The 26013-nt window shown below is 31.9% G+C and overlaps 1 protein-coding gene across 1 annotated transcript; it reads left to right on the top strand.

Annotated features, from left to right (window-relative positions):
- Nucleotides 1-7971: 7971 nt before the first annotated feature.
- On the top strand, nucleotides 7972-25858 carry LOC140447032 (alpha-tocopherol transfer protein-like). The gene is made up of 6 exons (XM_072539620.1): nucleotides 7972-8163; nucleotides 10882-11041; nucleotides 20038-20290; nucleotides 23005-23115; nucleotides 23906-24008; nucleotides 25530-25858. The coding sequence occupies exons 1-6, from the start codon at nucleotides 8025-8027 to the stop codon at nucleotides 25676-25678; spliced, it is 915 nt and encodes a 304-aa protein (XP_072395721.1). The 5' UTR covers nucleotides 7972-8024; the 3' UTR covers nucleotides 25679-25858.
- Nucleotides 25859-26013: the final 155 nt, after the last annotated feature.

Genomic DNA, 26013 nt, shown 5'->3' on the forward strand with positions numbered 1-26013 from the left:
CTGTTTTTTTTTTACTTCGTTTTTTAAATATATTTTTGTCAAAAAAATTATTTTCAACTTCAAAAGATCAGATTTCAGGAGGAAATTTCATTGACTACCTGAAATAAGAAAATTCCTTTAAAGTTGTAGTTTCTTTCTAAAGTACATAATCAATAGCCTACTAGTTGTATGAAAGTATAATCTCGTCTTATTTTGCTTAAAAAAAAAACATTTACCTAATGCAAACTTATTTGATGCCTTTTAAAAAATTCCATATTTAAGGTAAAATTTATAGTCCGATTTAGAGTAAATTACCAGATTAATATGAAATCCAATTTGATCTGATTGCTTCTCTACTGTTAATTGTGTCTTATAGAGCTTTATTATAGCGTGGACAAAAACTATACCTTCAAGTTATGAAATACAACTTGGACAAAAAAAACTGAAGGCGACTACTTGTCTTTAGCAGATGCCCACGCACTTCATGTGAGCAAATAATGTCAATGAATATATAACAGCTCTTTAGGCCTAGAGGCCCATGGCTTCTATTTTCTTCACTATTTTTTTCCACTTATCTCTGTTTTCGTGTTTTTCGCACAGTCCGGTATTCTTAGTCTTCTTAAATGGGCTTTAACTTTTTCTAACCACTTCTTTCTTGGTCTTCCTCGTCTGCGCTATCCACGCGCTCATTCTGTTAATACTTTTTTTGCATGTTTGTTTATGGACATCCTGTAAACATGTTCCATCCAACGTGCTCTTTTTACTTTTACTTTATGTATGGTGTCTGGTTGGTTGTAGTACTCCATTAGCTCCTTTTTGTTCTTCTTCTGCATACGCCGTCATTGTCCTTTGTTCCTCCTTATATCTTGCGTAATATATTTCTTTTCCATCATTCCAATTTCTTTGTATTTTTCTGGCTTTACACCAGTCACTTCAAGGTATTCGAATTGATCCACTTTTTCAAAACAATATTCTTTACTTCCGCCACTTATTCTTAGGTTATCTTCGGACTTTATGTCATTTGCTCCCATTTCAAAGTGTTTTGTTTAATTTTCGTTTATACATAGTCTGAACCTTTTCAATATTGTTTCCATTTTTTTTAATATTCTTATGAGTTCTGATTTTGATCTCGTCAATTTAGTAAAAGCTGAATTGTCCAGCTTTTAATGAATTTGCCCAAAATCTGGTCTAAAAATAGCATTCACTAAAACTAACTTTAGTACAAATATCAAGAATACACCATCTTATATGAAAATACAACAAGAAAAAGTCAAACAATCCAAAATGTTTAAATATCTGGGAGAGTTTATTATACCTGATTGTTTAGAGATTACTGAGTCTTGTAGGGTTATGAAAAAGGGAAAACCTAAGCCTTAAGTACATTGTAAATATCACAACCTTCCGATCACTTCCGATTAGTCTGACTGACTATCATCTATAAAAATCAAGACTGAGATTAAAAGTAAAGTCACGTTATTTTTTTTGAGTTTTAAAACATCTGGTAAAAGTTACTGTCTAAAAAATAAGTCTGGCAGAATTCATTCTTAATTTTTAATAATATTTTCTAAAAGATACGTAAACATAAGAATTGACATCTTGGTATTTTGTTTCATAGGCAAATAGAATCTCTGTTCCTCTGAGCACTGCTGGTTTTAGCCTCATAATTCTGTCTTTGTAATAAAGTTGATAACTTCTGTTTTTTGAGCATTACCTGTCAGTTTTTCTTTTTTACACCAGTTATCAACAACATTTAGGGCTATTTGCATTCTTCTAGGTACAACCTGGGCAAATTTGCAATATCGTCAGCGTTTCCTAGACACTAATAGTTTTTGTGGACAGATTTTTAAGATCATCTACCAAGGTTTCTTAAAGTAGAGGTGACAGAACTTCTCCTTGTGGATAGCCTACACCTGCTCTTGCTTTGATAACTGCTTTATTTAAAGTGGATATTACTATCCTATTCTCCAGGGATGCCCTTATCTTCTGCATATTACCACAGGTGTAGCTAGTCTACTTATTGCTTTAACCAACGAGTTGGTGGTAACATTAATAAATGTATCTTTATTATCTAAAAAACGGCCATCGCTATCTCTTTGTCCTCTATTGACAAATATAAGCCTATTTAGATCATCGACCGTTGATTCTGTAGGCCTACCAGGTTGATATGCATATTGACAATTTCTAAAATATACATAAAAATAAACATTGAGACTTTAAGAAAAATAAGTACTGTTGTCTATATATAGCGAGCGTTTGTGTGAGTCTGAGAGTATGTTTGTCCTTCCGATTGATCTGGCTGCTTACAAAAATTATTGCATTAGATCTCTGAGTATCATATATAATAATCATGAGTGAGAAAATAAGTAAAGTTTCATGATTCTTATGGAAGCTTTAAAGCGTCTGATTAAAGTCACCGCAAACAAAAATGAGTCTCGAAATATTAATTATTAATTTGTAGTACCTTATATAATATTTTCCAAATCATACATAAAAATAAGCTAAGACTTAGGAAAAATAAGTATTGTTCATGCCTACCTTTAGCACTTGTTACCTATAAATTGGCAGTCGGTCCAAGCTAGCAGGCATATTAACACTGCATTTTTCTATTTCTTCTTCTTTCTTTTTATAAGCAATTCTACTTGTTAATTGACAGATTAATACCTGTATGGAACGTTGTCACTCCATCTTTTGCGCGGTCATCCGATACTTTTTCTGCCGATTTGTAATTTGTCTCTTGCTATTTTGACCACACGGGTCTGCCCCATTCTGCTTGGGTAGTCATTCCATTCTTTTTTTATTTAGTTTTCATTCGTTTATGGACTAAACGTTACATTTTTTTGTAATGTCTTCATTTCTCTTTCGATCTCCTAGCGTATTTCCTGTAATTTCACTCAGTACTCGCCGTTTCCAATAGCCTTTGTGTTGTGGTTGTGTCGGGTCTTGTTTTTAATGCATATGACATTCTTAATTTTACACTGGCTTTATAAATTCTTGACTTCATCTTATTGTTAATGTGTCTGTTTCGCCCTATAGTATTAGTCTATATAGTCAGTCTATTTGCTTTTTGTACTTGATCTCTCAGTTCTTTGTCCAGGTCTCCATAGCTCTCCATTGTAATTCCAAGGTAGTTTATTTCTATTCCTTGTTTACTATTGATGCTGTCAATTTCTACTTTACATCTGATTGGTTATTTGCTTTTTACTATTGTTTTAGTTTTCTGAGATGTGATTTTCATATTAAATTCATTTGGCCTAATGTAAAATCTGTGGACTAATCCTTGCAAACTTGTTACAAACTTGTTGAATACTACCCTAAAACACTACGTTATTTTATATACTTTATTTGTGAGACAATAAACAGCGTCTGGTAGCCCGGTATGTTGCTCTATAAAGTTTACAGGTGAGAAAATAATGGCCCCTTCCAGAAACCGTACATTTTTGTGTCTTTACATCAATAAAGGCTGGTTTATTATATCAGAACATAATGTTGCGTGGATAACACAGACCAAATGGTTAATAAGCATATAATGGAAAGACGGCCTAATTGCTGAACTTTTGCATATTTTATAAACATTTTAATGTGGTTCTTAAAAAACCGTTTATAGCTATACAAAAAAAAATGTGAAAATTTGAAGTAAATAAAGAGTAGTTAAAGATTTTTTATTTTGTTTTTAAATACTGTACTTAACTTTTTAATAAACAGTGTGTCCAACAGACCAGTGTTGTCCGTTTAAGTGAAATTAATACGAATACATGAATCGAAATTAATTTAAATTTTGATTTTATTCTACGTCGCCTAGATTAAGCTTCGATGTTCGGCCTTTTTGGCTTTTAATGTAGTCTCCCCTTTTAATTTTAATTTGGGATTCACGTGTTGAGGTTAACAGGTCGTTAATTTAGTAGCAATTTAATACAAGTTTTTATCATCTTAAAAAATGTGATAGGAACATTAATGTTCTCCATGCTTCTTTTCGACACAATTAATCTTCTCACAACTTCCTCTCCCTACAACATTTTAAAACATCACATTTTTTATTTTTCTTTTTAATTTTTAATTTTCTTTTTACTTAAATTTATCAGAATCATTGCTACCATTCTACTTTTACAGCTCTTACACGTCAGGTCTATATACACCAATAGTCTATCAACTTTTTCCACTCACCCCAAGCTCGTGAACTTATAACTTATCCTTTTTACATTTCTCCTATACCTAGTGTTGCTTTATAACAGATAGAGCCTTTTCCCATTAAGTTATAAGTTGAGTCTACCTATCACAAAACCACCCACATATCTGTTTAAACAAGATCATCACCTTTTCATGCTTTCCATCCCTTATATTATTTTACTTATCCATATAGCTCCCTCATGATTTGATTTCGGATCTCTGAAGACCCCAGCCTCCTGTAGAGTCTTTCCTCTTCTCAACAACTTTTTAAAATTACTCATTCTCCCCTTTTTTACTTAAATTTAACAGAGCCACCTACAAACATTCTACTTTTGCAGTTCTTACATATCTTGTCAATATACAACAACAGTTTATTAACTCTATCTACCCACTTTAAGCTCATGAACATAAAACTTATCCTTTTCTATTTCTCATGTACCTAGTGTTGCTTTATAACAGATAGGGCCTCTTCTTCTTAAGTTATAAGCCTAGTAACGTATGATCAACTTATTATAAAACCACGTTTCAATCATCAATTCCTAATCGTCTCATATAGTTGTTAACATAAAACAACTAACCAACTTTATCCGATAACACATAATCAGTTATTTATGTCCATGAACTTGTAACTTGAGTTTTCTTTTATATTTACCAGGTACCAAATGTTGTCTTTTAACATACAGGGCCTTCTGTGCTCAAGTTATATAGCTCATGAACACCACATTACAAAAGTATTTTATTGTATTCACTTAATCATTTTCAAAAAATATTTTTCCTATTTCACCCATCAACAATAAAGTCGCAAGCATCCAACTTCCCACATATGTCTATTCAGCATTTTCCAGGTACCAAATGTTGCAAAACATAAAGGGCCTTTTATTAGAATCCTGATTTCACACCAATTCATTGGACCTATGTATAGTTGGTTGCCTATCAGTACCCACACTATTCTTCACCACAATTCATTCCACAAAACACTTTTCAGGACAAATTCACAATTTAATACTACAACATTGATGGTAGCTACTGCTAAATTATTTTAACTTTAAACTTATTTAAATTTTTATATATTGATGGCTTCTGTCATATTTAGACACAGACATTAACTTACAATGACTGCTCTGTTCGAACTTCCGACCTAACATGTCAATTTTGTCATTCAAATCAGTTGCTATTATCAAGTCCCCGTAGACACTTCGTCTCAGGACCAGCAACTTCATGTGGAGTCATACGTCGCCATGTTATCATATCCACTGGTAACTCTAACATCTTAAAATATAATACCAAATAATGTAAACCAAATTGTAACAGTTCAAATTTAACGGGTTTTTACCCTGATATTTAGTGGCTCAAAACATGTACACCTAGTAAGTATTAACCACATTTTGTATTAACCTTGGTCAAAATTGTAACTTCATGTTTTTTTAATTAAAGTGGTTATATACTTTTTAGGACACTGATAATGGAACATGGTTTCCGAAAACGTTTTGTCTTCATGACATAGCCCTTTTGGGTTTTTAATTTATATACCTTTTATAAAGGATTTTTACTTAAATTTTTTGTGATACATGGTATACAGCCAGCTAGGGAAACTTAGTTTACTTGTGGAGTTACTCACTGGTTGGTACAATAATTTGTTGTTCATAGCTCTACCTAAGAAGACAACAGCAAAAATGTGCTTTGGTTAGAGAACCGTCAGAACCTATTTATTGAACACTTTAGTAACACACAGTTTGGTTTTCTGAATTTTTTTTTAATTTCTGGAAAATACTCCTAGGAATAATATAGGATTAGTCCAAAGGCCCGCGCGACCTTGAAGCAGGTAGAGAAGAGGAAAGGGCGGAGCACTTTAAGTGGTCAGCTATTCCAGCCCCTCAAGCGGCAATTGTCCGCAATGGATGATTGTGATGTGTCTTACATGAGTAGAACCATTCAAAAGTTATCTACTAGAAGCACAGAATATTTAAAATGACCAAACTCTTCAAGTTTTGGTCAACATTTATTACCCAGTAGACATAATTTTAACATCAACACTGGTTCATCTATTTTACATGGCATTAGTAGAAAGAATAGCATTGAAATAGCAAGATCTGGTTGCATGAATATGCGTAAAATGCTCTGTAACCCCAAGCTATAAGTCTCAATAAGATTGAGAACACTAAATTGTTATGTGTGGTCTCTATTAATATATGGCTGTGAGACCTGGACATTAAAACAGTATGACGTCAACAAATTAAATTCATTTGAAATATGGATGTACCGCCGAATGCTAAGAATAAGCTGGACCAGCAGAACTATGAATGCAGAAGTACTGAGAGCAATGAACACACGCCCTCATCTGGTCAATACTATCAAAATTAGAAAGACGTCATATCTAGGACACACAATGTGCCATAGGCAATTTGAGCAGCTCCAGGTAATATTAGAAGGCAAGATTGAAGGTAAAAGGGGCATAGGACGAAAGAAAAAATCTTGGCTACGAAACATCAGAGATTGGACCCACACAAGAGGAAATGAATTAATTCATCAAGCCTAGAACAGAGAGAAATTTGCCATATTAATCGCCAACCTCAACAGAGAAGGCACTTAGGAGGAGGAGGAGAGAAAGAAAAACCACTTGGAGTTGGATTTATTGGAAGATTTGGAAATTACAAGGGAAACAAATGAGAACTCTCACTGTCTTAATACTCAAAATAATTTAAATTGTATTAAATTTGAACCTATTTTTAAAAAAGTTTATTGCAGCTTCACCTTGTAGGGGATCCAGCTCCAGTGTTTAGACTTCCTGCGTTGAGTATACCTATTAAGAGTCTATTAATTTCATATTTTAATTAATATTTATATTTCATTTATAAATAACTTGCAAAACAAGCTTGTTCATGATCGATTGATCTATAGTTGGCGTGTCTTACACTCTCCATATCTCTTCGTAATTTAGATATACCATCTCCACAGTTTTATATTTCAACATCTCCCATTGTTGGTCAGTTGGTCTTGAGTAATGCTTTGACATTTTAATTTTATGGTTCTCCCTTTGACTGTGGGTTTAACTGAACTATTGGTTTTATGTCTTATTTATACATTTTGTTTTCAATGTTGATTTTTAATTTTTAATTTTAATTTTTAAGTATTTCAATTTGATAGTTCGATTTCTCCTTTTCTACAATGTCGGTAGTGCTTGGTAGACCTTTTTATTGTAGTCAACCACCCACAGTCTAATAGATTGTTTAGTCGAGTTTTTACATTCACACTCTATATTCACTTCAGTTGCCCCCAAACTAACACCCAAATTATTACTGTCAGGTTTGAGTGTGAGATCTGGATTATGCAATCTACATAAAGTAATATATAGTATAATTTTATATTTCATCAGTTGACTTCCTATAGTAATCTCAGTTGGATGTTTGGTCAATGTTTAGTTTACCATAAAATTTTGAAATTTGCAGATCACATCACCATGATGGTGACTGCCCATCGAAGTTGTCATATGTCAGATGTCATTTTAACATTTCCCTTAAAACCAGGAGCCATTATCTCTCCTGCTGTCACCCACTATGTAGCTTCTTCAAATTTAAAAAAAAATTTTAACTTTGTCTTTTGTCTAGTGTTGTGTAAATGTATTATTTAATGTTTATGACATTCACAAAATTGTTGTTGTTGAAGTTAATTAATTTTCCTTTAGTACAAAAAAACGCTACTTGGCTTATTTATCACTATATAAATAATTTACGAATATTATATACACACACACACTTTGAAACGCCACTGTCTCTACCTTAATTAACGCTCTGAAATCAAATAAATATGCAAGTATGTTAATACCTTAAATTATTATTTTTTAAATTCGTATAGGTAAAAGTAGTTAACTACTATTTTTCAAAATGTCATCTACTAATCTTCTTATTACTGATCGAAATGAAATACGAAAAAATTGTGGGAAATCGGAAGAAGATGTTTTAAAAGATATCGAAATAATAAAGGAGTGGCTAAAAACCCAAAATCACCTTCCGGAAATTCCAAGTAAGTACAATATGTATTTTCAAATATTATTTTTAAGCTATATTTATGTAACTTTCATTTATTTTAGATATTTCAAATTATAGATTACTTTATTTTGTTATGTAATTACAAAATATTTTTATCTGTTCCACAATGTTTATATTCTATTACCTATTACTTACCGCATCGTACACTCTCATAATTTATTTCCATCATCCTGCTATAAGTGTCTTGTACTCACTTTACCCTATGTTACGATTATCATTCTATCGTATTATGAATTTAATATACTTAAAACAAATATTTTTCATATTTTATTTCACCACTCAAAGTTAGTTCTTTCGTTTGCCTAAATTTCCATATAAATAAATTTCCATTGCCTACTATAATGCCAGGACATAGCAGGAAATGTCATATTCCAGTCTTTGTTATCTGATTTAACGTTATTGAGACTTGTTAAGATGCAATCCCATCATCGTAAGAAATATTACACATACTTTAGATAATCATTAGTGTAGTTGGGGGCAAAAACACGCAGTTTAGTTATCTCCTGTCGTCTTCAGAAAATATAACAGTTTATAACTTTTCCAATTTTATTACGGGAGAGCTTACAAGATCCAAATTCATCAAAATGAGAAAGCTCTTAAACAACCGCCACCTAAGCGTAAACCTCCGATGGCGCGCCACGAAATGCTACGTACTCTCTACGTTACTTTACGAAGTTGAAGGGTGGACGTTAACAGCCAACTATAAAGAAGTTAGCGGCTCTAGAAATGTGGCTGTATCGACGCATACTGAAAATACCATGGACAGACAGAGTGACCAACACAAAGGTATTAAGACGAATGGGTAAAGAGGTGGAATTGCTAACAACTGTCAAAAGGAGGAAAGCGTCATACCTAGGCCATGTGTTCCGTAATGATAAGTACAGTCTGCTACAGCTTATCGTGGAAGGCAAGATTGAAGGTAGAAGATGTCTCGGCAGAAAGAAGAAATCCTGGCTGAAAAACTTGGGAGAATGGTTTCAAATACCAGAAGCTGCGAACATAATACATGCGGCACAAAACAGAACAACCTATCGTTTGATGATCGCCAACCTTCGGTAGAAGACGGCACATACAGAAGAAGAAGAGCTTACATATTGTTATTCCATTTTAATTATCGACAATAGTTCTATAAGTTCACTAATAAATTTAAAAAAAAGTTCTTAAAAAATGTTTATTTGCGTACTCTCATCTCTATAAATGGGGCAGTAGTACGCAAGTGCGTATTTTTGCCTTAAAACTAAAATGTATACAACCCCAAATAAAAGATGCGTTTAAAAGAATTCAATCTTTATTGAAAAAAAAAACCAAACGTAAAATACAAAACGTTAATCTAAAAGAGAATGTACTTGACGAAATCGTTAGAGAATCCTACTGAATTAGAAAATCTGAAAGAGCTGGTTTTTATTGGATTTGAAAGCTTTAAAACAATATCCTCCTTTCTAAAAAAGACATCATCTCTTGTCTTACGAAAACGAAATATTGTGGACAGTCGCTTAAAAAATACGCAATCATAACCATCATCATTTACTTGGCAGATTTTGGCGACAACTAATCTGTATGATTTTTTTCCAAAAACCTTCACTACGACAGAGTCATTAGGTAAAATATTTGGTACAACATCAATATCTTGCTCTTCGTCGTTATCGGAAAAATAAATGTCACAATAATCAATACTTTCTTGATAGGAGAGTGCTACTGATTCATCAGATGATGAATCGTCGAAAACTTTCCTTTTGGCAGCACAAACTTTAGCACTTTGAGACTTAATATTTTAATTCTTTAGTAATGCTTTCCTACTCTTTTTATTTTCTGCTTCATTCTTCTCTTCTTGTTCTTCTAAAAGTCCCTCCTTATTAGGTATTATTGTTAGTAGGGTTGACTTCCAACTTTTCCTGGTTCTTTTCCTTTTTCATTCTGTAAAAATTTCTTTCTTTCTTTCTCCCCTTCATTTTACCGTAACAGGGTGTCGGATTTGAGCTAGCTATTTTAATTTCCATTTACCCACCTCTTCCATTCTTTTCTGTTTCCTGTCATTATTTTCAATTCCTCGAGTGATTTTTGTTTAAGTTTTCACGCCTCTACAACTTGCTGTATCCATTTTTTTCTTGGTCTGCCTCTTTTTCTTTTTCCGATGTTTTTTGCTTCATAAATTTTTCTTGTTATTCTATTGGATTGCATCCTCATCAGATGCCCATACCAGTTCATTTGTATCTTTGCTATTTTGTTCATTATCGGTTCCTGGTTGGCCATTCTCCTAATAGTCTCGTTGCTTAATCTATCCCATTTTTTCTTTTCAACTATCCTTCTTAGATGTCTCATCTCCATTGCGTTTATCCTGCTCTTATGTTTTTCCAGAATTGTCCAGTTTTCACTTGCATAGAGCACAGTCGGTATCACTATTGTGTTATATATTTTTATTCTTGTTTCTCGTGCAAGTTCTCTTTTTCCCATTATTGGGGCTAACGCATAATATAACTTGTTTGATTTCTTTGCTCTATTTGTTCTTTCCCAGTCTATTTTTCCATCATTAAATTACTATCATTACCAGCCTGTAAAAATTTAAAATGAAATATAACCAATTTTTCCGAGACAAACAAAAAATGCAGCTACATGAGTCGATAGTATGATGTAGATAAATATAATGTTTAAGTGTTACTAAATTAACAATACTTAACTATTACACGATTTTTAGCCAACAACATGATTGAATTTTTCCTTACAAATAACAAATTTAGTATTGAGAAGACCAAAAAAAATTTGGATATGTACTACACTGTACATTCTCTTATACCAGAAATGTATAAGAATGTTCATCCTTGCAAAGCGGATCTTGACGCAGGCTATAAGACAGGGTAAGTAAATTTTCTTTGACTAAATTACAATTAATATTAGACAATATTAATCGTAATATTTAAAGTCATTTGTATAAATTTATAATCTACAATAATTTTGTACACATACAAAAGTTTTATTCGATTATAGAATTTTACATTTTATTGTTACCAGTTTTAATAATATTTTAATTGTCCAATCTTTTGTCACTAATTGTTGTTTTAATATTCTTAGTTTGATACCACGTATTCGTAGTTTTTAGTTATTTCATTTTCATTCGTTCAACCGAATATCATTAACACTAGAAAGTCGGAGGGGCCAATTTGGCCCCTGTTGCGATTTGAAGTTATTGTAGTTCTTTTATTTGACACAATAATAATTTCATATTTTATGACTTTTAATATTTTGATACAAAGTCTTATTTAACGCAAAAAAATATTGTTTACTAAATTTATTAAATGGATTTTCTAACAAACCTACCATAGAAGTCTGAAGGGGCCAAATTGGCCCTGTATTAATTATTATCGTTTTCTCGGAAATTTGACGATTTCTTTTAACTTTCTGTCGGATAGATAAAATTATGTTTATTCCTAGAAGGTATTTTGTTACATACTGTTTGTTCCTTGAAAGTATTTTGTTTATTGAGCGGTTTATTAGGTTCTGCTGACTCTCGTTTCTAGAATATTGAAACATTCGTTCAATTGTGAAAATTCAAGACGACTGTAAAGATGTCTCGTCGTGGACTATCAGAGCTTGAACTTCTTGAAGAAATACGAAAAATACAAGAAGATGTTTCGGTAGGTGAATCTGAATTTGCAGAAAATAATGAGTCAGACGATGAACAATACCTACCACCACAAAATAATGATTCAAGTGACTCTGATGCTTCAGAGCAGTTAGAAAGTTTTATTGTACAAGACTCGCCAATTTATGTAAACACTGCTTCTCAACTCAACAGTACGAGTCAGCTAATTTTATCGTGAATCCAAGTGCATCTAAGCTAAGTCACAAGAGAAAAAGAGGTCAACAAGGAAAAACTATTTCAATCAGAGACACCGATTAATCGAAAGACGGAACAACGTGGAAAGTTATTGATTCTGGATCAGTACCTGGTAAGATTATGATTTTTAGTATCTTCATATTCATTGAATGTTTGCTCATTACAGGACGCCGCGCTCAGCACAACATTTATCGAGAGGAATCAGGTCCTACGTCGTATGCAAAAAGGAACGTGAGGAACAATTGTGTGGTAAGTGCTTGGCATCTAATAATCAACGACAGCATGTTACGTCATATAAAAGAATGCACTATTGCAGAAGCACATCGATGTTTGAAAAATGACACATGGACTATAACTTTGGAAGAACTGGAGGCTGCCCTTGCTATTATGTACGCAAGAGGAGTCTACGGCGCTAAAAATTTCTCAACCAACGGCTTGTGGTCAACAGTATGGGGTCCTCAGTTTTTTAGGCAAACTATACCACGAGACAGATTCAAGGATATTATAAAATATCTCAGATTTGACATAAAGCAAACGAGATCTGAACGATTGAAAACCGACAAATTTGCTCTAGCCTCTGCGGTTTGGAATGGATTTATAGAAAATAGTGGTGCATGTTACAAACCGGGAATAAACCTTACTGTGGACGAACAACTACTGCCTTTTAAAGCCAGGTGCCCGTTCACACAGTACATATCAAATAAGCCGGATAAGTTTGGCATAAAATTTTGGCTTTTGACATGCGTGGAATTAAAATATATTGTAAATGGTTACCCTTATACTGGCACTGATCATCTACGCAAGAAAGATACAAGTGTTGGTGAACATGTTGTTTTGCGGTTAATGGAAAATCAACTGGGAAAGGGCAAAAATGTTACGACAGATAACTACTTTACATCGTTAAAATTGGCCAAGGCATTGCAAAAAAAATCAACAAGTCTTGTGGGTACTTTGAATTGCAACAGAAAGGAAGTTCCTCTAAGCGTAAAGAGTAAAAATGGAGAATTATATGTTACCCATATATTCCAGAGCGACGAAAAGATAACACTTACTGCACACCAAGGAAAGAGTCACAAAAATGTGCTTTTGTTGAGCTCATTACATCAATCAGTGGATGTTGCTGTCGATGGAAAAAAACTTCCTCAAACAGTAAGTTTTTATAATAAAACAAAATACGGGGTTGATGTAGTGGACCAAATGGCTCGTCTTTATACTACAAAAGTTGCTTCAAGACGATGGCCAATGCACGTGTTTTATAACATTCTTGACTTAGGAGCAATAAATGCATGGATTATTTATAAAGATTTTACTGGAAGTAAAATCAGTCGTCGTAAGTTTATTCTTCAGCTGTGTGAAGAATTACGGGCTCCATACCTTGCCTCCCGAAATCTGGTACTATACCCAGCACCACCGGATTTACCAACCACCAACACTGTTACTAGCCAAAAAAAAAATGTCAGTTAAAAATGTTTTGTAAAGGAAATCATACTTCCAATGGGTGCCACGGCTGTAACAAGGCAATGTGTGGCAAATGCCAAAAACTGCAAACTGTATGGTGTTCCAAATGTTTAAAATGAAACTAAAAAATTAAATCAAATTCTATCGTCAAGAGTTTATATAATTTCTTAAAACTGTTTATTTTATTTTTTGTTTATTCAAAATTAAATAGTTAATTCTAAACTTGGTTTTTATTGATTTAGGAACTTGGGGCCAAAATGATCCCTTCGGGCTTTCTAGGTAGGTATGCTAAGCCCGACTTTCTAGTGTTAAATAGAACACCCTATATATTAAATCAATTTGTATGTAATTTTTAAAAATATGAGTTTATATAAGGTTGTATAGACCTAACGTTATTAATTTTTAAATTATTTACATTTTTCTTGAGAAAAACAGTAATATTTAAAGAGCTTATAGTTTAGAACTATAAAATCTTAGAAAAATTTTTCATATTTTTAAAAAATTTATTTAAAAATAGCTGATATACACAGTGTTTCATTTAAAAAAAAAACGTTGGCTCATTTCGTTGTTCTGACTGACCCTGTATAATCGACAATAACTTTAAATTAAAGACGTCTTTATTATACATCAGTTTTGTTTGAAATATTTTTTATATAATAATATAATTTAATATTATAATAATAATATTCTGTTTGTCCCTAATTGTCCTTAATTGTCTTTAGTTTTATTATTTTAACATTTGACATTACAATTTCTGCCAAAACAGAAATCAAATGCTTTTTTATTAAAAATCTGATATAGTTTATTTTTATGAACGAGAGAGTAATTAGCATAATTTTAACTGGTAGCTCCGACCACTCCATGGGCGTGCTCAAGATTAATTGAAAAATTACTTTGAATAATTGTAAAAAATAAATGAATTATTTCAGTGTTATAAAGTGTTATGTGTATATAAACAAAAGTGACCTCTTTTATGACACACTATATTAGAACTGACTGGCCTACATTAAAAAGGGTTTTAAAAAATTCACATTTTTTTTTAATTTTTAAAAATTACAAAAGAGAAAAAGAGTTTTTAAAACCGTCTAAGGTATGTTAAATAGATGAATAAAAATATTAATATAAAACTTACAGCTACTTGTTACAAATCCAAATCAGATTCAGAAGATGAACTTTCAGAACCAAGATTTATAATAACTGGCTCGATCATTTTATCAGTAATATTGTCCAGCTTCCACATTTTTTCCTCTTCTTTAATAGTGTGATTTACTGCCTTTTCCCAGTTTTCAGGTTTTACATTATTTACGGCCTCCAAAAACAACTGTTTAACATCATGAATTTTAAAAGTGGTATTTTTTCTTGAAACTTCACTGTTTATCTGTGCCCATACCAGTTCAATCGGGTTTAATTCACAATGATATGGTGGGGATCTAAGTACTGTCATTCCACGATTTTTGGCAATTTCATCAATTTCGTATTTTTTAAATTTTTCTTTATGAAGGGCACACAACGAATAAAGTTCCTTTCTTATAGATCCGGGATGGTACGTAATATTTTTTGAACTCAGCCAATTCTGCAAGTCTTTTTTTAACCACTTGGTTGTGGGCAGTCCTTCTATAAGTCTGGAGTGATAACTTGCATTATCCATTACTATTACACAGTTCTTAGGAAGAAGATCTATCATTTGTTCGAACCATTCTTGAAAGACATCAGCGTTCATGTCTTCATGGTAGTCACCGGTACGAGTTGATTCAAAAGTTAATAAACCACCTTCAACAAAACCGTCTGAACTGCCAATGTGTACTATTATCAGCCTGCGTCCCTTTCCTGATGGTCGGTTTAAACCAGTAGATAAGTTATTTACAAAAGCGTGCCTTTGACTTGTAACAGTTTCATCCTGCCAAAATTATTTGGTGTATGACCCTCGTTGATCCATGTTTCATCAAGATAAAATATTTTTCTTTTTTGGTTTCTCATTTCCTTTATGGTTCTTAGAAAATGTCTTCTCCATATGACAATATCGCTTCTTTCTAATAAAATAGACTTTCTGGGATTCTTTTTCCAGCGGAAGCCTATTTCTTTTAAAAGTTTCCATAACGTACTTCGACTCATTTCTGGGTAATCCTTATCATCTCGAACTGAGACAAGAACTTTATCCAATGTTGGAAATTCTTGTCTAAAGAAGAATTCATGCACTTTCCGTCGAAGTCCTTCTTTAAAATGATATTCTATTTGAAATTTTGGTTTCCCTGGAGCATTACGTGGCATTTGAAAACTACCACATTTCTCTTCTTTAATAACTCTGTAAATCGTAGATTTCCCAACACCAAGTGTACTGCTAACTAACTCAACGGTCTCATCAACACTTTCACATAAACGTTTGTCTGTAAATAATTTAAAACAATTAAATATTAATGTTTTTTCATTAACTGTTAGAGGACCAATTTTTCGGCGTTTACACGGCACTTCCAAATTTTCCATAACAATAGTATACACAATAAACTGCACCTTGCAACTGAAGTACCTACTTTTAGTGAACTGTTAAGAATTTTGAATACGTCACTTTGACCTTCCTATATACAAAATGGAAAAACCCACTATCACATTTTCTGTGGAATAAGTTTAGAAGGTAATTATCTAGTCAATTACTGTTGTAGATTTCTGGAATTAAAGAATTAAATGTTTGATTGTTGAAACCCTTACTTCGTGGAATGCACTCATTTCAGATAAAATAAAACGTTTTATTTTATCTAAAGAATTAAACTTTATTTTGCAAATAGATAAAATAAAACGTTTTATTTTATCTAAAAATTAAACTTTATTTTGCAAATAGGTAGGTACTTATTAAACTTTTATTGGTTATATATAACCAATAAAATAAACATCTTACATTTCTTGCAAATTCATTAGTACCTGTTAACTTCCATCACTCCGACACTGGCAACCTTATTTAGGGATTAGTAACCCTCACAACTATTGTATTCTATTCTGCTCCAACCTTTATACCTGGTGGTCATACTCAATTTAAAATTGTTTTCCTATATACTTCTGTAAACTTGTTGACAAATATCTGTTTTTCATTGAGTCACCCGTATCAACAGTTTGGGGATTTGAATACATAATTTATTGTTTTATTACTCTCTCATACATAAAAATACACTATAGTAACAAGCCAAAGAAATTGCACACCCACAACATTAGTACATCTAATTTATTTCATTGTCACACAACTGTCCTCTTACTGTAAAAAATTTCAATAAATCAACACACATTTCTAAAATATCTCTTGAATAAATATAAATAACTCTTAATAATTTAAATAATATAAAACATCACTTTTATTTAACAAACAATCACATATACCTTACTCCTATTTCATTTGTTAACATCTCTCCCCTCAAGAAACATCCTCGTTAATTGTCAGACAGTTACAACAATAAACGAAGATTACTCAACATCAGCAATATAGGATAGTTTGAACTACGTATCACGAATCAATAACTAAAACTTCTTGTACCGGAATCATTTAATTTACTTTGTTCCGTTTGGCCTGAAGATGCTTTGCACAGTGTAGAAAGCGAAACTGGTCGTTTTGGTAGTAAAATTAAATTTATTGTAAGTCTTATTTTATTTCTTTTACCTCTTTTTTATATACTTCATAGTTTAGCCATAATTAAAGAAAGCCAGAGGTTTGGTGTACCCTGTATATATATATATATATATATATATATATATATATTATATATATATATATATATATATATATATATATATATATATATATTATATATATATATATATATATATATATATATATATATATATATATATATATATATATATATCGTCCACTTAATACTACAACTAGGTAACTCGAAATTTTGCGATTTTGATTTATCTACCGTTACCGATACAATTCACGCTCTTTTTAATACTACAACTAGGTAAGTTCTATGCCCATTCTATACATAAGAATCCAATTACACAGTTATAGCTGTCTCATAAGTCCGAAAAAAATTGGTGCTAAAGTGGTCATATTGAAATATCTAAAAGTGCAGCTGACAACGCCAAAAATGTCTGCGTTAGCAAGTGTTTAATTTGACATACTTAATAGTGCTCCCGGGTAACTCGTGTTATGCGTTGCCTCTTCCTTAAGATACCAATTTGTGCAGTTGTTGCTTTTGTATGTAACCAGTTAACACAAACAAAAGGTGAGTGGAATATTAGTTTAAGATTTGTTAAATTTTTTTAATAGCTGTTTTCTGTAAAACGTATATCTTTCATTCACGAAATTTAAAAATATAAACTTATCTTTAAACTTATTTAACTATTTTTTATTTTCAGATGAGAATACTGAGGTCCTTCCGTTCACTTCTCAACAACGTTTTAATGATTAAGAAACAGATTCTGAGTCCTAATCACCTGATCACTCCGAATATAATCCGAACTCTCATGATTCTTCTAACAATGAAGTTGCTCTCGGAAATGGAACTTTTCTAACTATTAACAACGACTTGCATGACATAAAAGAGTTGCCTGTTACGACAAATAAGTAAAGAAAAAGAAAAAGAAATGAACAAAATTGGAAAAGAAATATTGCAAAATCAAGAAAACAACGTGGCCAAGCATAGTTATTTTCTAGGGGCAAATCAGTACCAGGAGTAGTTATGAAGGATGCTTGTTTAGCTACCTGTAAATGAAAATGCACGGAAAAATTTTCCTATGAAGAGATTATCGATTCTTCGAAGATATTACCAGTTAGAATCCTACGAAAGAAACCGAGACTTTATTAATGGCCATACAGAAAAGAAAGATACAAAATGGCATACTACAGAACAGTCCAGATGTCAAAAAACCATTTTATTCTATTTACTTAAAAATTCTAATAGAATCCAGGTTTGCAAAATTGTGTTTATTAATACCCTGGGAACTCGAAAAGGAATTGTGGATATAGCTATGAAAACGAGAACTGAAGAAAACACGACTTTGGTAGACAATCGGGAAAACATACAAAAAGGATCACGTCACTTGCTATCCAAACCATATTGAGAAGTTTCCTGTAGTCAGTTTACATTATTGCCGTTCAAAAACACAACGGACATATTTATCCTTAGACCTTAACATCACTATTATGTATTCGGTATACAAGAAGGAATGCAGTGAGAACAATCAAACACCAGCTAACCCTGCCATTTATAGAAAAGTATTTTTAGAGGAATATAACCTTGGCTTCTACCGACCTCGTAAAGACCAGTGTCCGGTTTGTATGGCCTACAACTCCCCCTTAAGCAATAAAGCATTTATGGAAATCGAATATCTCGCTCACATAGCAGTCAAGAACAGAGCCCGTGATGAAAAGAGATTAAGTACACAGTTGGCGGAAAATTTTAACGGTAAACTCATAAGATGCAATTTTGATCTTCAACAAGTGCTTTTGGTACCAAATGACCCAAAAAATAACGCTCTACTTTACAAGCAACGAGTAACTCAGGTTCAGTGTTTTAGTGATAGATGTGGTGGACAAAATTAACAGCTGTTCAAAATATTCCACATTTAGAAAGCATTGAACTAAAGTTCCTAGTTTCCGAAAGTAGTGAAATGAAGTGCGACTCCATGCACTCAACTATTTCAACAGAGTTCAAAAAAGGAGGCAAAACACATTTACCACAAGACTGGAAAACAATTCTAGATGTTCCCGAAGAGAAGGTAATACCGTACATCATTAATAATATAACTCAAGAACAAATATTGGATTGGAAAAATCGTGCGGATAAAATTCTAATTTTCAGAGGTAAGGACGAAATGCGAACCATCCATCATGAAGTTTAAAGGAAACTTTAATGAAGAATTCAGAACTTTAAGTTACCAGAGAAGGACAAAATTGACTCAAAAGACAACTACAATAATGTCAAATCCTTTGTATAAGTAGAGAATCCCTATTACTCTGGAAAAATACCAGGATCTTTTGACACTATTTAACACCAAACCTCTCGTAATTCCTATGGAAAATAAGGATTCTTTTGAAAACCTGCCTTTTAAAGCAACAGGAAGAGAAGTATCAACTGAATCTGACATAAGTGAGACCGAGTGAAAGAAAAATATTGGTTATAATTATTAGTTAATTTCTTCTACTTTTTTATTATATTTTGATCAAAATATATTAATATTTTTTTTTTTGTAATAAAAAGCTGTACTTTTACTAAGTCGACAGCTAGATATATTTAATTTTTTTTTTGAAATTTTAATATTACAACAACTAGATATCTCGTTTTTCAATAAAAAAATAAGACAAGGCTTAAGAAGACTTACAATTAATTAGAAGTTAGATTTATTTCAACTTCTTGCTATAAATAGTCAGAAAAAAATTCATTTGCTGTAATACAGCAAGTTTGTTTCTTTTCAAATTTAAACCTGTTCTCCTAAAAAATAACAAATTTTGAGTTACCCAATTGTAGGATTAAGGGAACGATATATATATATATATATATATATATATATATATATAATATACTTTACTTGAGTTAAATTAATACTATTTGATTTTGAGTACATTTTCAGAACTGCTTTGTGTATTCCTGTCCTCACTCCATCAAAACATAGGATTACAATATTTCGGTACGAAAATGTCGATTCAGACAAGGCAGATATAAAAAGAATATTTGCACATGTTTTAAGAAATGTATACGAAGTTAGAATGCATGAAGATTTGGCAATGGGGGAAATCTATGTGATAGACTGTGAAAATCTTAAACTAGATATTGTATTAAAAATAACACCAGTATTACTAAAGCAGTGTGCTTTTGTTTTCGAGGTAAGTTTATATAGGGTATTTCACAATGTAGCATTTACAAATTTTTTGATATATAAATTCCTTGATATATATATATATATATATATATATATATATATATATATATATATATATATATATATATATATATATATATATATATATATTGGAATCCCCTCGTATATGTATTAAATTAAAATCCCCTCATATACGCGTTATAATAACGAAGAATTTTTTCTATGTTTCTTAGTTCGTATCTTTCAAGTTAAAACCAAAATAATATTTCGTTCTTTTTACGTCGCCAAGTCGACAATAGATCATTTTATTGTTTGTTTATATCAAAGGCGCAAATTCTTCGATATTTTTTCTTTGATCGTTTCTTTGTTCTTTGATCGAAACTGCCTGATACTGCATTGTCAAATTAATTCAATTCCCGTTTGTGTTTGTTTATACCCAGCGTTTTGTTTATTCTAACTTATGCGATGAATTTTAGAAGATAATTGCTGATTCTTACTGAAGTCTGGACTTAGGTCTGGATCCAAATTTATTCGCCGAATTTGTAAAGTTTTCTGTTTTTGCCATTTTTTATGGAAATTGTACCAGTGTAAAGTAAAGTGTGAAGTATGTGTAGTTACAGAGGAGGTTAAAAAAGTATTTAAGAGATTTGTGTCGCCTGTTTTTTTTTAAGAAGTCCAGTCTAAAGTTGCATAAGTGTTTGTTCAATTTCGCTGTTCCTGTTTTGTTCCTAAAGCCTTTGTTTGTTTAGTTCCAGTTATAGTTCCAGAATTTTAGTGTAAAACCCCAGTGCAGTCCAGGTAACTTTTTTGTGTTTAAATCTAAAGTAAAGACACATTTTTTTTAAAATATATTGCTTTTATTAAAATTTAAAAATTGTAATATTCAAAATTGTAAATTTTAGGATTTGACTTTAGCTGTAATTTTAATTTTTCTGTTTTATATTTAATGTTAACCTAAGACAGCTCGCTTTATATTTTTTTTGACTTTAGTTTGTTTTATTTTTAAAGAAGGTTCACTTCCAAGCAAGTTTTGTAGCAACGAGTTTGTAAATGAATAGCACACATGTAAGTTTTTCTTTGTTATTTTATATCTACTTTTGTGACTGTCCTTATGTATTATCTGTATTTTTGAAACTGTTTGTGGTGAGACACAATAAATGTTTAATTTTTTGTAAACCATTTTGTTTGTTTATCTTGTCTAACTCTCTATCCCCTTTTTTTTAGTTTTATTTGAAAAAATATATTTTTTATGTTTAATAATTATTTCAATAGTTACAACCAGCTGTTGTAATAGTTATAATTTAGCACCTCGAAGCGGCGCATTTTTTAAATTGCTAGCGGTATTTCCTGTTTCCTTTTGTTTTGTTTGTCTCAAGAGATTCACGTTAGTACCCCTTTGTTTCATTTTTTAGTAGTTGCCCCAATCCAACCCCTTGCCATTTACTTATCCACGACCCCAGCTCTCCAAACAAATTCTGAGTGCCGTTCGCACAAGTATCGATTATTTTGCTTGCCCTATTTCTACCCCCAATAGTTTCTGTCCCCAACTTTTAACCCCCATTATGACACCCTATGTGGTAGGCAAAATAATTTCGTTACAACAATGAGCTTACACTATCTATATATCAGAAATTACTTACGTGATATGTATGAAAATTGGTTTATGGCAATCACAGGTTTTGACTAACTTCAAGAAAATATTTTGACAGTCATGCCACTTCCGGTTATACTAAAGTGAATAAAAACTTTGTTAAAGGTACTATAGGTCAAAACTTCATATTTGTTGAGCCATTCCTCTTATTTCAAAAAATTTGACAGATAGAGACAAACTTTTTAAAAAGTTAAGATCTCATCCAATTACAAACATACTTTCTAAAAAACCTTTGCACACAAAGATGAATTTTACTCTTTCAGGAATTTATATGTTACTTTTACGCCTAGGAATCAAAGTATAAAAGTCAAAAGCTTAAAAGCTTTCGAATCCACAGTGAACTTGGTAGACAACAATCTTTGATTAGTCTTCGCAGTACACAAAATATATGAAGGAAAATACGCGATGCCGTCAAATCTTCGGAATCAGACATAATACTCGGACTTTTGGATGACAATAAGAACAAACGTTTACAAAACTTAACTAGTATCGCAAAAATCGTAGATTTTTCTTATTTGAATGACATCTGAAAAATGACAATTAATAGAAGTACCTATAGTAATATAAAAATTATTTGCGACGTTTGAAAAAAATAGTATCATAGCGAGAATAAATAAAACGAGCGGTTCTAATTTATATAAATATATTTATTTATAAGTTTACAGCACGAAAATATCTTAGCAACTAAAACTACTCCTAGAAAGTACGCTTATATATAAAAGTCACTATGTACTAGAACATTCGGGATAGTCCACCTCTAATTCGCCTATTTGACAGGTTGATCTCTCTCTCGCGCTCGAGACATCGCCGGAAAGTTCTAATCGTTTTCGAGATGCAACCGTTACACGGGTCACGCCGAATGCATGTTCGTAACAGTATGTTATATTCGCAGTAAAAATGACTTTTTGTGCCTCGGCTTAATGTAGGAGTCGCTACGCTCGTCCGTCAAACGTACAGCCTCGCCACAAAAAGTATAATTTTTACTCCTAATACAACAATATAGTATTGGTTTGTTTAGTATAGAATTATACATGACTAAAAATAAATATTGTTAACTTTTATTTCAGAATGTTCACAGTTTTAGACTGCATGCAATACATTATATTAACCCTCCAGGATATTTTCATAACACCATTACATTGCTTAAATCGATGCTGAGCAAAAAGTTATCAGAAAGGGTAAGTTTGACGGCAATAAATAATAATTATTTAAAAAGGTTCTGAAACTGTGTTTGTGTGGCATGTCTTATTAAAATATTATGTTTGTAGAGGATTAAGTTGCAAGTGATTGTAATGCAAATTACATTTTTAACTGTTGTTTAAAGTTTAGAATTTTACTTCGGAAATCGTTTTAACAGGTTGACTGCATTCCCAAAATATCCCCAACCATTTACATAATAAATAAAATAAAATGAATTCTACGCCGTATATACAATAAATAAAAATGAAGTGAATTCTACGTCCCCGTCTGGGTCCTGCGATGAATGAACTCCCCGGCGGATGTCTATAAATGAAAAGAAATTAATTATTACTAATAAAGAAATGAAATAGGTGAAGTCGATCATACGCAAACTTATGATCGCTTCCGCTTCAATTCAGCGGGAGCTCCGAACGCACTCACAAATAAAATATTCGGCTGTGCAGACCCACGGTAATGTTCAATACAGAATACCGATGGGTTCCGCTTGATTAAGGACAGAGTACGATCCTCAATACGGAAATCTCTCTGTCCGGGTTGGCTCGCAGGCTCACTACACCGGCGAGTCAGGGAGCTAGATACAAGACTGTCTAATTCCGCTACTCACACGCCTTAAATAGCCGCTCTGAATCCCACTTCGTCGTCTCGTTGTAGAAGTGGATGCGCAAATATTGACACTCCCACGGTTCGCACTGTTAAACGATCAGAACATCGTTACAACCCCATCCAACACAACCAAAAAAGTTTCAGTTTAATTAATGAATGTTTTAGGTATACAGCCACAAAACAATTGACGACCTGACAAAATATATTCCATTGGATCTTTTGCCAAGTGACTATGGCGGTAAACAAAAATCTTGCAAGGAATTAGCCGGTAAGAATTACAAATCAGTTTATGTAATGTTTTTAAAATAGAATTAAAGGCTCATTGAAAATGGCAAATTTGCCGAAACGTTTAAGCAAAAGTTAAATAGTTTATTTATATCAGAGCGATAAACCCAGGAAATAAAAAAGTTTCTATGTCAATATTGACGGTCAGGAAGGGATACCCTTTTATCCCTGAGGAAGCAAAATAAAACTCGGGTGCTTCGTTAGATGTGCTTTTTAATTAATAGTCTAAGCTTTCGTCAATGATTATTGACATCATCAGAGTAAACTACAAACAAATAAGAGAAACAAACAATGAACAGGTGGACACTAAGTATAAAAATAAAAAAACACTTACCCAAATTATAGCAAAAAACTCAGTGACTTGGGTGGAAAACAAAGAAAGTATTACCTGTGTATATACTTAACAAATTTTTCGATACATGATGAGAAGTATCCATAGTTCACAATGTATTTTTATTAAATTAAGATCGATCTATTTACATAAAAACCTAACCACAAATAAATGGAATATTACACGTTGTTTAAAACAATCTAAAAGTAATTAACAATTTACGGCGGTGTCACTAAACTTGTTTGAAATAGCGGGATAATTTGAAATGTAAAAATGACAAATATTATCTAAAATGTTAACAACAAATACTAAAGTAACATTAAAATTACAGAATGACAAAAACACAATCAAGTAAATAAAATAATTAAAATTGGAAAATTAAAATAGTTAAAAAATCTAACCTATATCACTCATATATCTGGGCGACAATTTTTTAATTCCTCAAATATTTTGTTTAAGCAGGAAGGTGTAGATGGAACTTAAATTATCTACATCCTTCTTGTGATTGATGTCCTTTTTCGCATTACATATGTAACACATCTCAAGGATTTTTCGTTGGAAATCTCTCTCTTAACTAAGATGAATGTGTCATTATAGAGGACTCTGTGGTCTTTGCTATTAACGAGAATACTAAGACTTGTAGATTGTGGTTTGAGTTTGCAATCACTTTTATGAAGGGCCAATTTTTTGCTTAATCTTTAGCCAGTCGGACCAATATAAACTAAGCCAGATTCAAATGGGATGCCATATATTACGTTAGAACGTTGTAAGGTAGGACTAGGATCCTTTAATCTGGTGTAAAACATTAAAGGATCCTACTTTCTTTGTTTTCCACCCAAGTCACTGAGTTTTTTGCTTTAATTTGGGTAAGTGTTTTATTATTTTTATACTTAGTGTCCACCTATTCATTGTTTGTTTCTCTTATTTGTTTATAGTTTACTCTGATGATGTCAATAATCATTGACGAAAGCTTAGACTATTAATTAAAAAGCAAATCTAACGAAGCACCTAAGTTTTATTTTGCTTCCTCAGGGATAAAATGGTATCTCCCAGCATTATCTCCTTTTCACTATATATATATATATATATATATATATATATATATATATATATATATATATATATATATATATTGTAGATTTTTTGTAACTACAACATCGTAATACTTTTTAGAATTATGGAAACAAAAAATGTTTGAATATAAGGACCGATTTGACCAACTGGAAAGTATGAAAATAAATGAAGAGCTTCGACCAGAAAAACTGCAAAATGATGAACTCTTAGGTTACCATGGCAATTTTAAAAAACTTGAGACAGATTAACTAAAAATTTCAGAAATGAGCAGCAATAAGAGGACAAAGAAACAATTTAAAATTATAACAAAACATTTTATTTATATGCGGTCGTGGTGGATTTTAAGTTGTTAAATAATATGTAGAGCAAGTAGCCTCAAAGCACATAAAGCACATTTTATCTATTTAATAAAGTTTATCTTCATTCCTGCTTTTGTTTTCTTCAACAGATTCTCTATTTTCACCTGTCGGATTGGAACTCTACTTTTATATATGCTTTAAATTATTTAATAATATTATTAGCTGCGTATGTTATTTATTTTATTTTTTGCCTATTTCATATCCAGGTTTTTTTTGCCCTATAG

This window comes from Diabrotica undecimpunctata, chromosome 7, assembly GCF_040954645.1.
Source record: "Diabrotica undecimpunctata isolate CICGRU chromosome 7, icDiaUnde3, whole genome shotgun sequence".
NCBI classification, from domain to species: Eukaryota; Metazoa; Arthropoda; class Insecta; order Coleoptera; family Chrysomelidae; genus Diabrotica; species Diabrotica undecimpunctata.

Excerpts from the sequence above, each read along its gene's own strand:
- LOC140447032 (XM_072539620.1), top strand. The coding sequence starts at position 8,025 with ATGTCATCTACTAATCTTCTTATTACTGATCGAAATGAAATACGAAAA. Across the intron at positions 20,291-23,004 it reads AGTGTGCTTTTGTTTTCGAG|AATGTTCACAGTTTTAGACT; the intron begins GTAAGTTTATAT and ends CTTTTATTTCAG. Across the intron at positions 23,116-23,905 it reads GCAAAAAGTTATCAGAAAGG|GTATACAGCCACAAAACAAT; the intron begins GTAAGTTTGACG and ends TGAATGTTTTAG.